Raw genomic sequence first — 14,253 nt, forward strand, 5'->3', positions numbered from 1 at the left:
AAAGGTTTCCTCTCTGGATCCTGCCATTCTTTCTTCATTGCATCCAACAGGACCTCGTGGACTGGGAACACCCTCTTCTTCTCTTCCCCCAAGCCCCTGTACATTTGATCATGCAGGGACAAGGTCTTCCTTTCATCTTGAATGCCTAAAGTGGTGAGAATGACTCCTAAGAGATCCTCCACTTTTCCAAGAGAAAGCTTTTAACGGGAAGACCTCTTGGATTCCCCATCCACAGTATCCTCATCTGACTCCCTCTGGGAGTCTGAGACTGCACTATCCACGTTGTCTTCATCCCTGGAGCCCTCTGGCTTATCCCCCACCGGGACAATAACCTCAGGGATAGGTGGACCACTCTGCTGTGCTGGTGGAAGGTTACTCTGGGTCTGAGGTAACTGAAAACTGGAGAATAACTCCTTAAATTACCTAAAAAGGTGCTAGAGAGTTCCCTTACTGATGCCGCAAGGTCCACACCCTGCTCCACTGTCTGCTCCCTCACCAGCCCTTCTATACACTCCCTGCAAAGTGCTTTAGACCAAGACTACCCCATAGAAGCCCTACACAAAGGAAACGTCTTCTTAGACCCATGGAACGATTTGCTGGTGGCTTTCTGAAACATAAAAGCAGACAAAAGGAGTAATAAGCACCACCAATCACCAGCACTAACCAGAGGACGACCAAGAGTGCCCCCCCCTCCAGGACCAACCACCACCAGGGTCCCAGACGCACCCCCTCTTCCCCCCCCAACCACCAGGGAGGGAATACACCGGTGGAGCTACCGATACAATAGGAAGGGAACAGCACTCCAGGGTTCGCCTTACCTTGGAGTGGCTGGTGCTGCTGTCTCCTGGGCCAGTTCTTGAAGCCTCTGCTTCCGACATGCCAGGCACTAGTGGTCACAGTTCTGTCTCCCAGCCGCTATCTGTACAGCGTGAAAAGGAAGACCTCACCAGCCAGAAAGCGCTATCCGTTTGAATTTACCGCATCTGGAACCGGAAGACGCGTGTACAGGAACAAGGAAGCCCGCCCCCGCCGGAAATGACGTCGCCCGTCATCCGGCCCACCGCTCCAGTGCTGCCTGCACAAGGGGGAAGGTAGCCTCTTCCTGTCGCGCCACATTGGCGCCATCAAACAGCCCTCTCCAGACCTCCACCTTCCCCAAGGGTGGCTGGAGCGTGCGGCGGCAAAAAACGCAATGGCCACCAGGGATCCATTTGGTCATCCTGACCTCCGACTAGCCGCCCAGGACCACCATAGAGAGACCCCTGTCTCCCCCAGGTAAAACAAAAAAATCTCAGCCTCCCCAGCTGATTAGCCTCGGCTCCCACGCGGTGTCTCCCCTCCGGAGGAAACACCATAACTGAGGGACTGAGGGGAGGTTGAGGCTTAAATCTGTGTTGGAAGGTGGTGTTTCCTAGAAGGGGTGGAGCCGGGATCTCTCTATGGTGGCTGTCCTGAAAGACGGCCTTGGGAAAATATTATTATATATATATATATATATATATAGGGTCAAGGCTCATAATATTAGTATTCAGTAATCAGTGGAAGCTTAAATGTTTACATGAGACAAGTTGCAGAGGTCCCACACCGCTGCCTCCCATCTCCTGAGACTGCACTCAGTGACTTGGGTCTGAGACTATACAGACATATCCGCACAGCCAGCAGATAACAGAACAAGTAATCCTGGGGGGATTGTTCTGTCAGAGATCTTGCTAGACCCGGGCATAGGGATGGAGACCCAAAGCAGATATGGGGAACACAGCTCAGGAAAGTGACCAGGGGATTACAGGCTGATATCACCCAGTCCTTTCCCTACTCTGGACCAATCAGTGAGCAGTATGGGTGGAGGAATGTATTTAGTGTTAATGACCCACCTGTACTGATCTCTGTAGGAGTGTCCTCCTCTATAAATGTCCCCGTTATTCCATCCTCCTCCATAGACTGCTGATCATCCCTCACATAAGTATCTTCTTCTTTTTTAACCTCAAATTCTATATTGATTGGATCTCCACTCTAAATCAAGAAAATGAGAGAGAATATCATCTGTAAGATATAAGCTTATTATTGTGGTATTACATAAAAAATACAAATAAATCCACAAGTCCATGTTCTAGATGCTCCGTCCCACCAACCTTGCAACAGTGAGGGATGGTGTGACCTTCCTGTGTGGAATCCCAGGAATACAGAGGACGGGGACATCTCTCTGGTGGGTTCCTGGTAATGTTAAGGAATCCAATAGGTAGCTCCTTCACTCCGCACTCCTCTTTAACATCAATATTATCATCCCCGAGGTTTCCACTCTGAATATATAATAAAACATTCATTGTAACAAACATGCTGTGTATAAATCAGAACTACCAATAATTGTCAATCATCTACCTGAGGGATGATGTGATCTTCCTGTGTGGAATCCCGGGAATACAGAGGACGGGGACATCTCTCTGATGGGTTTCTGTAGCTGGATGACTCCACCATGGTGTCCTGGTACAGATCTTTGTGTTCTTTTAGAAACTCCTCCAACACCCCATCCTCATCATCCTCCTCTTTTATCTCGTCTTTAACCTCAACTTTAGAATCTCTCAGGTTTCCACTCTGAATATATAATAAAAATGACATCAATGGTAACAATGCAGATAATGTACAGATCCTAATGATACTATCAGTGATTGTTCCTCATCTACCTGATGATGGTGAGGGATGGTGTGACCTTCCTGTGTGGAATCCCGGGAATACAGAGGACGGGGACATCTCTCTGGTGGGTTCCTGGTATTAGGTGGCTCCATAATATCCTTGTGTCTTTTTGAAAACTCCTCCATCACTCCATACTCCTCATCCTCCTCTTTATACTCTTCTTTAAAAACAATATTATCATCCCCGAGGTTTCCACTCTGAATATAGAATCAACATGATATCAAAGGTAATAATGCAGATAAAGTACAGATCCTAATGATACTATCAGTGATTGTTCTTCATCTACCTGATGATGGTGGGGGATGGTGTGACCTTCCTGTGTAGAATCCCGGGAATACAGAGGACGGGGACATCTCTCTGGTGGGTTCCCATTACTGGATCCATCTGTAGGAAACACACACACTGACTGAATACATTGTTTCTATGTGTTTATCAGATGATGGGGGATCTAGGTGGAGCCTCCGTACTGCTCTCTCCTTTACAATAAAGTCTCCTCTTACCCGGTGATGTGAGGGGCGGCTGATTGTCCATCATGACGTCCTTGTAGAGATCCTTGTGTCCTTCTAAATACTCCCACTCCTCCATGGAGAAATAGACAGTGACATCCTGACACCTTATAGGAACCTGACACACACAATGATACAGTCACCATCCAGACACATCCCTTGTCTGTTACTGGATAATGTCCCAGAATTCCCAGAATCCTCCTCACCTCTCCTCCATCATCTCTCTGGTGACTTCTAGAATCTTCTTTGTATTTCTCTATTCTATCAGGGAGGGAGGTGGAGGCAATGTGATGGTCATATGATCTCCAGACTTCACAGGAGGAAAACTCTAGATCTGAACACAAATAGTAAAATCAAATGATATTCCCAGAATCCTCCTCACCTCACCATTCAGGAGTCCATTTTATTAAAGCCCCACTTCAGACTGAGGTATAATTTACCCACACAGGACCCCCACACTATGCAGGTTGAAAACTTGCTGCAGGCATTCTGTCATCATGACATACAACACAGGACCAATAATCCCACTTTGCAAGTGAGGATGCAAAGGATCCCCCCACATCCTAAGACCCCTTACACACTGATAGTGCTCCGCATGAGTGGTAAAGCTCCGCTAGTTTTAGTGGCACTTTACCATAGTTATAGCGGTGCTATTTGCCTGCTAGCGGGCTGCTTTTAACCCCTGCTAGCAGCCAAGGAAAGGGTTAAACGCACCCGAAAAGCACAGCAGAGAAAGCACTGCCCATTGATTTCAATGGGTAGGGGAGGTTTAGGAGCAGTGTATTCACCGCTCCTCCGCCACCACCCCAAAGATGCTGCTTTCAGGACTTTTTCTAACGTCCTGCAAGTGCACCGCTCCAGTGTAAAAGCACTCAGGCTCTCACACTGGGGCTGCAGGGGGAAGCATTTTTTCAGGCTCTTTACAGGCACTATTTTTAGCCCTTTAGCACCTGAAAAATGCTTCCAGTGTGAAAGGGGTCTAAGAGCATCAGGAAAAAAAGAGCCAGATGGAGGGACATTGGGAGGAGGAGCTGTGAGGTCAGTGTGATGTCATAGGACATATAGACTCTGGATGGAGGGACATTGGGGGGAGGAGCTGTGAGGTCAGTGTGATGTCATAGGACATATAGACTCTGTATGGAGGGACATTTGGATGGGGAGATTTGGGGGGTCCTCTATGTGAGGCTCTCATGCAAACCAAATCATTGTTCCTGGGTGCGTCCTTCCTCTCCTAAACTGAAGAGTGAACTTTGACCTTCACCATACAGAAATCTGTCAGGAATGTGTGAAAGTAAGCTCTCATGTGATCAGGTGACGTGCGGAGGAACGGAGTGTAAATAGCGGCCAATTTTCTCCAGAGCTCCTAATGGTGGGGATGGATTTTGCTGAGTGCTGGTGCCAAGTTTCCACCCCCCAGGATCACTGCAGGTGTGGAGAAAAGCTGTGTAAGAGGATATGGAGGAGAGATGAGGAGGAGATCCAGGAATCAGGATAAAGGTCAGGACAAGCAACAGACGAGCGCATCCAAGAGATGAAGCCGGGGTCACTACACAGAAAATCAATCCAAGGAAACAACAGGCAGGACGAGGAAAAGCAAGAAGGAGCTCAGAGACAAATGAGAATATTGCTCAGCCAATGGGAGATGATCTCAGCATGACTTACATAATGAAGGAGATGAGGGGGAGGGGAGGAAGTCACTTATGGTGACCATAGAGACATGGAAATTCAGCGGGTTCAGCAGGGATCGGTCACATTTCCATCCATGTGTGGTCACTGCCGGATAAAAGTCACTCCATCAGCGGCTGCAGCCAATAGCTTCATCACTGATCTGTGTATTCTGAGAGCGGAGGAGCGCCCCCCATTGTCAGAATACAATAGTGCAGCGGGGAGGATTCCCCCATCCCCCTCCAATGTGTGGATGGGGAAATCGCTTCAGTTTTTTTCACGCACCCCGCTGGATGAACGATAAAACAGAACCATGTATGGCCAGATCTGGAAGAAAAATATATTAATCATCAACTGATCCCCCTGAAGGGGTTAATCTACATATTACCTCCTCTGCCGCCAAATCCAGCAGCGTCTTCTCTCTACGTCCTTCCAAATGGAATGTCTTGTCTTGTCTGTATCTGACATCATTTCCTGTCTTCCATAGAGACTTCCTGTCTGGGTAGAGGTGAGATCACCATCTTGTGGAGCTTAGAGGAACTGCACCCCCGAGAAATGTCTCGTTAGGGTTGCCAACCTTCTGCAGCATTTTTTACTGACAAAACATGGAAAATTTAATGGCGGAGCACATTTTTTACTGGCAACCTGAGAAATTATAGAACTGCTATTAAAAATGAACACAGTGAATATTTGAACAGTATAAACATGATACGGAAACACTGACAATATAAATGTAGCACTAACCCCGAAGGAGCTGCTGAATTTTTCTGGGATTACCGATTACCTCCTCCAGCTCGTAACTCGTTGCCCTTGTCTAGGGGTTCCCAGGGTTGATGACCCAGTAACTGTAGAGACCAACACTTGAATTCCTTGTTAGGATTTTTATTTTGCATAAAACAGTTGAACAAACTCTGTCTCTAAGTTGGGAATAGAGGGTATCAGGGTAAAGTTTAGCTCAGGTGCTCGGAACTGCTGACTTCAAATAAAGTCTCTCTCTCTGTACACAATCCAGGGAATAGCCTCTCGCAACTGCACTCTTTAACTGTTGGATAAATCCTTAAGTTTGGGCTTAGCAGCCAACAGGTAATTCTAGCTTTTCAAAGTCTCTCACACAGACTTGGCTGGAAACGTAGTTATAACCGGAAGAATAGACGTCGGAACTTTTCTTACTGTACCATAATCTTTCAGCCGGTCCGGCGATACTGTAAGAATTGTGGATTCAATCAATGTCCATGGCAGCTTAGCTTCCAGGCTCTTACTGAGCAGCCAGCCTTGCGCGTGGCTCTCTTACTGGAGAGTCCTCCCCTGGTTGCGTGTAGAGTTGCTGGGCCTCTCCAAACCCGAGACGGCACCAGAACACCTTAGAACCCTCCTTCCAGTTACTGCGCCTCGAACTAGCCAGTCCTGAGGCTCGGAAACGAATGGATCCACACCCCAGGCCATGAGGACTCCTGAGGGCTGGTCAGGAGGACCAGGACCACGGAGTCAGCAACAACTTCTGGACCGGAACCCAGAACCACGTGACTTCGGCACCTTAAGTACCCTCTCCCGGATTACGCAGTGAGACTAACGCTCCCACTGATTGGTTCCGAGAGGAGGATTGGTACCCAATGCCTCCAACCAGACTGCGTTCTAAGGCCTCTCACAGGTGTCCAACCCCACCTATGACCAGGCAGAACTTCTATACAGCCCAGCCAAACTGATGCCAAAGTACAATTTAGCACAATTAACCACAAAACTTACTAAAGTTTTGAGCAAAAACTAAATTTAAATACATAGCGCGAACTCGTTAGGAGTACCGGCGCTACACCTATAACAAAGTAATTTGCTTGACTTACACTAGGGATGAGCTGAACACTCCCCGATTCGGTTCGCATCCAGAACATGCGAACAGACCGAAAGTTTGCACGAACATTCAAACACCATTAAATTCTATGGGACTTGAACGTGAGAAATCAAAAGTGCGAATTTTAAAGGCTAATATGCAAGTTATTGTCCTAAAAATGGTTTGGGGATCCGGGTCCTGCCCCTGGGGACATGTATCAATGCAAAAAAGTTTTAAAAATGGACATTTAGCAGTAATTTTAATAATGTTTAAAGTGAAAAAATAAAAGTGAAATATTCCTTTAAATATCATACCTGGGGGGTGTCTATAGTATGCCTGTAAAGTGGCACGTGTTTCCTGTGTTTAGAATAGTTGCTGCACAGAATGACATTTCTAAAGGAATAAAAGTCATTTAAAACTGCTTGAGGCTTTTTAAGTAATGTCAGGTCCCGGCAATATGGATGAAAATCAGTGAGACAAATGGCATGGGTACCCCCCAGCCCATTATCAGGCCCTTTGGGTCTTGTATGGATATTAAGGGGAACCCCGCACCCAAATAAAAAAAAGAAAAGTTGTTGGGCCCCCAGTCCCTATATACTCTGAACAGCAGTATAAAGACATTGCAAACAAGACAGGGACTGTATGTTTGTCCTTATGTAGAATCTGTTTGTAATTTGGAACAGGTACATTTTGTAAGTGTAGCTCCAGCCAAAAAAATCTATTTTAAAGCTTTTTGGAAAACATAGGGAAGGGTTATCACCCCTGTAACATTTGTTTTGCTGTCTGTGCCCCTGTTCAGAAGATTTCACCTCACTTTCTGTGCCAATGACAATTGGATTTAGAAAATTTGGGGTTTTTAGGGGACACAAAGATTGGTGATAAATCAGTGGAGGAGACACCTTTTTCCCATATTAACCCTTACAGGAGAGAATTTCCCTTCCTACAGGTAGATTTCTTCTCACTTCCTGTTGTCTCCCTCCATTTTTAAGTGGGACTCATTTGTAAGTCAGATTTTTTTTAAATAGAGGACTGCCTGTATATACTATATGGCTTGCCCTATATACTCTGTGGAAAATTGGGCCTTAGGTGTTGGTGGTACCAGAACACTGTAAGCCCTCACAGTTACTCTTGATGGGTGTGGGAATGGGCCCTGCTGTGAAATATTATATCAAGAATTGTAATTACATGCCCCTGTTAAACAGGGGCAAAAGAATTGGGCCTTAGGCGGTGGTGGTACAACACTGTGAATGAATGAATGACTTGTATAGCGCTACCTATGCGAACCTCTTGGCACCGGTGTCCATCTGCAGCTTTTTTTTTTTTTTTTATGCGGTCCTTTAACCTGTAGGGTCCCGATGCACTTACAACATTGACATACACATACACATATATTATGGCCAATTTTTATTTTTTTTGCCTCACAGATACTTTTGTTGAGTGCAGGAACAGGCCCTGCTGTGAAATATCAGATCAAAAATTGTAATTACGCGCCCCTGTTAAGCAGGGGCAGAAAAATTTGGCCTTATGCAGTGGTGGTGGTTAGAGATGGACGAACTTCCGACGGGACATTTCGCAAACGCGGCCGAAGGTTTGCGAACCGCAAAGTTCGTGGCAGGCCCCATTGACTTCAATGGCAGGCGAACTTTAAAAACCTACAGGTCATATTTCCAGCCACAAAATAATTACTAGCTGTGCACACATAGTCCCACCACATGGCCACTGACATAACACATGTATGAAGTGCATCTGGGATCGACAACTACAAGCATTCTTTTTTGTGAAATTTTGACAATTCAGGACTCAGGAGCGCATGAAGGCAATGGAGGAGAGGAAAGGTCAGGGTAGGCTATGACAAGGGTACAGGAGATGATCACCAGCACCGTGATATAGAGCACTGACACCAGCACCGTGATAGAGTGCACTGACACCAGCACCATGATATAGAGCACTGACACCAGCACCGTGATAGAGTGCACTGACACCAGCACCGTGATATATAGAGCACTGACACCAGCATCGTGATATAGAGCACTGACACCAGCACCATGATATTGAGCACTGACACCAGCACCGTGATAGAGTGCACTGACACCAGCAACGTGATATAGAGCACTGACACCAGCACCATGATATTGAGCACTGACACCAGCACCGTGATAGAGTGCACTGACACCAGCAACGTGATATAGAACACTGACACCGGCTTGGCTGACGCGGCGGTTGTTGCTACCTCCTCTTCCTGATCCAATTCCAAGAGTGGCTGCGCATCGGAAATGTCTTGATATGGATCAGAAAATAATTCCTGTGACTCAAGCGGAAGGTATATGGTGGTGGTGGTGTTGGTGGTAGTGTCTTTGGGGGTGCACATAGCAGAGAGTGAAGAAGAGGGTGCAGATCGAGAGGATGAGGAGGGTGCAGAAGAGTAAGGCTGAGTGAGCCACTCAACCAAGTCTGGTGCGTCCTTTGACCTAATCGCACGCACCTTCTGCCATTTGCCACTTTGGCTCAAGTCTGTTGCTCCTGCCCTACCCCTACCACCCCTGCGGAAGGGCCTGCCTCTTCCTCTGCCTGTCATTTTTTAAATGACCCTGTGACAAAAGTCTCTAGAGAAGTGCAGTATGTATGTGGAAGAAGGTATATAACACCCCGCTTCAATCTGTTGTTTTTGGGGGCCACTGGTCTATCACACGAGTTATAATACTTTTTTTTTATTGTGTTTGTCGTGCTCTGTAGTATTGCTGCAGAACCGCTCAGCAGTCACAATGCTGCACAGTGGAAATGCACTATACTATGCTTTCTATATATGCAAGTATTTTATACGTGTATTACACACCTATATACTGCACACCAAATAGTACACCTATACCAGTCCTTACAAGGACCTTTGTGGACCAAGTAGCTAGTGATTTGCAGACTGTACCTCAGTCCCTACACTGATAAAGGACTGCTGCAGAATAGGGCAGCAATCTGCAGCAGTGCACCACAACCCTCCAAATAGTACACCTATACCAGTCCTTACAAGGACCTTTGTGGACCAAGTAGCTAGTGATTTGCAGACTGTACCTCAGTCCCTACACTGATAAAGGACTGCTGCAGAATAGGGCAGCAATCTGCAGGAGTGCACCACAACCCTATATATTGTACACCTATACCAGTCCTTACAAGGACCTTTGTGGACCAAGTAGCTAGTGATTTGCAGACTGTACCTCAGTCCCTACACTGATAAAGGACTGCTGCAGAATAGGGCAGCAATCTGCAGCAGTGCACCACAACCTTCCAAATAGTACCACCTATACCAGTCCTTAAAAGGACCTTTGTGGACCAAGTAGCTAGTGATTTGCAGACTGTACCTCAGTCCCTACACTGATAAAGGACTGCTGCAGAATAGGGCAGCAATCTGCAGCAGTGCACCACAACCCTCCAAATAGTACACCTATACCAGTCCTTACAAGGACCTTTGTGGACCAAGTAGCTAGTGATTTGCAGACTGTACCTCAGTCCCTACACTGATAAAGGACTGCTGCAGAATAGGGCAGCAATCTGCAGGAGTGCACCACAACCCTATATATTGTACACCTATACCAGTCCTTACAAGGACCTTTGTGGACCAAGTAGCTAATGATTTGCAGACTGTACCTCAGTCCCTACACTGATAAAGGACTGCTGCAGAATAGGGCAGCAGTCAAGTATAATATTCTTTCTATATTTGGAAGAAAGTATATTATACGTTGTAATATTTGGGGGTTATTTTAGCTTCAAGGTAGAGCTTACCAGTGAGCTGGATCCACACCAGATGTCGTTTAAGGGCTCGTAGGCCCACTTTTATTAAAGAAAGAAAAGTCAGATAACAAAATAGTTGCCCACACAGGGGTTTCAGCTTTCCACAGCAGTAATGTATGTAGAACCAAAAATACCAAGCCACCTGGCTTTCTTTAGCAGCACTGCTGCTCAGACTTCTGCTGCAGCCCTCTTGGCTCTTTAACAGAGTTCCTGTACACCCAGTACCTCAGCACTCTTTAACAGCTTCTCTTTCAGCCCACAAGCTTGGACCCTCTGTCTACTCTGACAGACCTACCTGTGCAGACATGCACACTTCTTCTCCCTTACACGCCTGGACTCCTCGGGGAGGGTGGAGCCCAGAACCATGGTGTTGGCTTTGTTTTAAGCCCAAGACCCACCTGTGCAATCATCCAGCCAGACTGCTGGCTGGTCCCAAAACCCGGTCCCAGGATTGGAGATTCCGTACTACCACATATCCCCCCCCTTTGTTTCGACCCAGAGGGCGGAACACCCAAGTTACTTTTGGCACCTCTGTATCTGTGCCAGATACCATTTACAGAAGTACCCTCCTGTCCAACCTCGCTTCTCCTAACGGGGAACTCCACCCAATGCCTCCTTTGGTGTCTCCCTCTAAGCCTTACTGTCACTCTGCTATGCGCTTTGATGCGACCTTCCCAACTTTTCTTCCGAGTGCATTTCCATAAGCACTTCCTCTCCTGAAATCTTAATGGGTTCCCGTTGGTCTTCCTACCAACCCTTCTGCCTCCACGCTTCAGGTTCCCAGGTTTCCCCAAAACTCTCTCAGCAGTACTGTTCTGAGACTGTAGGGGGCCTATTTCTATAGTGTTTAGAACAGAACCCCACCTCTTATTTCTGGTACCTGACTCAGCAGTCACTAATTGATTACCAGGTTTACCTGTACCTTTGGACACCACATTATCATGTACCATTAACACATTATTTGGTTCATCATTGACAGACATATTCAAACCAACATTAGACCTCTCAATGTTGCACATGTCACCAATGCCTTTTTTTCCAACATTTGCTAGGGTAGAGTCCACAGAGGGCACACATACTGGAGGGCCGCCATCACCCACAGGAACCTCACAGGACACCACCTCCCCTGGGTTCACCCACTCTGCAGGCAGCTGTCCTACCACTTGACCCGTTCTGATGCCATCTGTATTTTTATCCACCGGAACAGGCAAGCTCTCGTCTGATCCACATACAATTTTTATCACACTCCTTGTCCATTCCCCTGTCCTGGAGACCTTAATAGGTTTGTCACCTAAACCAACCACTGGACTGGGGACCCCAGTCTCTTTAACCACCTTTGTTTGAGCACTGGTCAGGATCTCTGCTGCTTTCAGGTTCACACTTGGCCCTTCCATCTCATGTGGTTTTTCTACCGGTGCAGTAAACGCGCCCTTAATCGATAACTGACCAGCACCACCCTGAACCATAGCAGCAGAAATGCTTCCCATCTGGCTGTTAGGAGGTGAATCCACAGACATTTTAGGCTTATTTACAACTTCTCCAAAGTCTGTCTCAAATATTTCTTCTGCACGTAGTCCAGCAGCATACATAGCAGCAACTTTTAACAAAATTAGCAAATTTAGGAATAAACCATTCCTGTCCCGTTTTACTTTGCTCTGTACAGCCTGCCATACAGTGCTCCACCTAGTGGTACTGCGCAGTACCAGCCCATCAGACTGTGGAGGAGACACACTAGTATAGATTGGCTGTACATCCCAAAGTTCAAGCATCTCTTTTAATGCTTCAGTTAATAACCAGGCCCTTGACTCCAGACCTAAGTCCTTCCTGGGGACTTTCATGACACTGGGGATGCAGAGAGACTCACTTGCTGAGACTTGAAAAGTTGCGACGGTTAACGGAACCTCCTCGCAGCTGGAGGTAAACACAGCCTGGTGCTCCACCAGAGCGCTGCCAATTGCTGGACTCATACCCAACTTCTCAGGCTCAGCATCAGTGAACTGCTCCAGGACATTACCAGTGACGTCACGTTGACACTCCATGCCAACCTCAGTTTTGTGGGTCACGGACAATGTCTCTGCTATGCCCTTATTTGGTTCATCCTGCTCACCAGGGTTACCCCCGGCAGCAGCCACCGCGCCCTCAGGTACAGGCTGTTCTGCAGCCCCTCCTGCTGGCCCAGCAGAAACCGTGTCCACCTTATCTTTGTGCATAAAAGCCCTATCTATCAGGGAGATAAGATTTTTGCTCCAACTATCCCAATCTGTTGTATGTGCGCTCCCTTCTGCGGTATTCCTCAGCACGGATCCATCTGCCCAAGGAGACACATAAGAACAGACTGGCTCAGCTGCAGACTCATTACACCAGTCATTGTAAATCATGTCAGACTGTGGTAGCACAGGTTGCAATACACCATATACCTGCACATTTTTAGTACTAGCAGCTTGCACTAACACATTACTATTACACAGTACAGTTCCATTCTGTCCCACCAGAGTGACATCGCAGTTGTCCAGGGCAACCTCTGACTCCAACACATGAAGTTCCCTGGAGATTCCTGTGGACAACTGTGCTGTCTTACCGCCAGTTGCTACAGGCAACGGCCCATTTTTGATAACCCCAGGTTCTTTCAGAACAAAAGTTTTCCCAACAGCATTAAACTTTTCATTAACAGTAACACTTATAGCATTTTTAGCATTTGTAGGCTGTCCTAACCCATGGTCAACTTGAGCCTGACAGTCATTAAACACAACACTTTTAGTCATCAAAACAGGTTCTATTTGGATTTTAACCCTTGCATTCCCACTATATAGGGAAAAGTAGTTCTCAGGTGCACATTCAGTGGCCCCACTAACTGGGGTCACTCTCACATCGTCATGGACAGTCTCGTAACCAGTCCTTTTACACACAAAATCAGCAGTTCCAGCCATCACTTCATTAAAGACAGTCTTACCCACCGCAGTAGTTGGTGTCACCATCTTCATTTGAGTACGTCGTCTTATGCACCAGTCCTCTGCTGCACTTTTACTGGCCAACTCCTCCTGGTGGCCATGGGATGAAACTACAGCAGGCATCTCCCACCGTTTAGCACCCCCTGCAGGCACAACAGGAAACTTCTTGTTGCTAGGGGTGACTGCAAACATATTTTCACCGGAATCTGGGCCTACAGACAAAACCTTCTCAGCAACATTATCTCCAGCCGTATTCCACAACCTAGGGCAAGAAAACATGCCATGCCCCAGCTGGCCACATTCCAGGCATGTTACTGGACGACTTTTTCCCAAAGCGATTCTCTCCTGGTGATTCCCAGCTGGCCGGAATGCACAGGCCTCTTTGTGGGGACGCTGAACCAAACCTCTACTGCAGCTCCTTTCAGGCATAAATTTCACTCCGGTTGCCATGGGAGACCGCACTCTCCCAGCAGAACTTTGCTGGCTCTCTCCAACATAATAAACTGGCTCCTCCTTAAGCCACTTTCCACGATCCTTATTAGACATAGCCCATGGTACAGAGACAGCCCGACTGGCTTCCTTTGCGTTGCTATGGGCAACCACTCTCATCCTCAGCCTTTGATCAGCCTCTCTCCTTGCATATCGCATGGGCTTCTCTCTGCTGGATCCCATCTCATGCTGTGACACATTCACATCTTTCACAATAGCTGTTGTTTTAACTGCAGCAGCTTTGCCAGGGGCAACAACAGCCCTCTTCCAGTTATGGACATCCAGCGGCTTTTCCCTTGCACTGAGGGTTGGCTTCCTTTCCTCTGTAGCTTGGTCCAGGGCTGCTAAATGC

At 47.2% G+C, this 14,253-nt stretch overlaps 1 protein-coding gene across 2 annotated transcripts in view; it reads right to left on the reverse strand.

Annotated features, from left to right (window-relative positions):
- The window catches only part of LOC143989551 (uncharacterized), a 54,298-nt gene that overhangs the window by 26,012 nt on the left and 14,033 nt on the right, over positions 1-14,253 (reverse strand). Inside the window, exons 6-9 of one of the 2 annotated variants that reach the window (XM_077489727.1) lie at positions 2,679-2,885; positions 2,377-2,589; positions 2,130-2,297; positions 1,872-2,010 (exon numbers count right to left, since the gene is read on the reverse strand). The exons of the other annotated variant lie outside the window; for it this stretch is intronic. Of the exons in view, the coding sequence (XP_077345853.1) occupies positions 1,872-2,010; positions 2,130-2,297; positions 2,377-2,589; positions 2,679-2,885 (727 nt within the window). The remainder of the gene's footprint in view (positions 1-1,871; positions 2,011-2,129; positions 2,298-2,376; positions 2,590-2,678; positions 2,886-14,253) is intronic. 2 annotated transcript variants of the gene reach the window in all.

Source organism: Lithobates pipiens, unplaced genomic scaffold, assembly GCF_037356315.1.
Source record: "Lithobates pipiens isolate NorthernLeopardFrog02 unplaced genomic scaffold, aLitPip1_a1.2 Scaffold_18, whole genome shotgun sequence".
Taxonomy (NCBI): domain Eukaryota; kingdom Metazoa; phylum Chordata; class Amphibia; order Anura; family Ranidae; genus Lithobates; species Lithobates pipiens.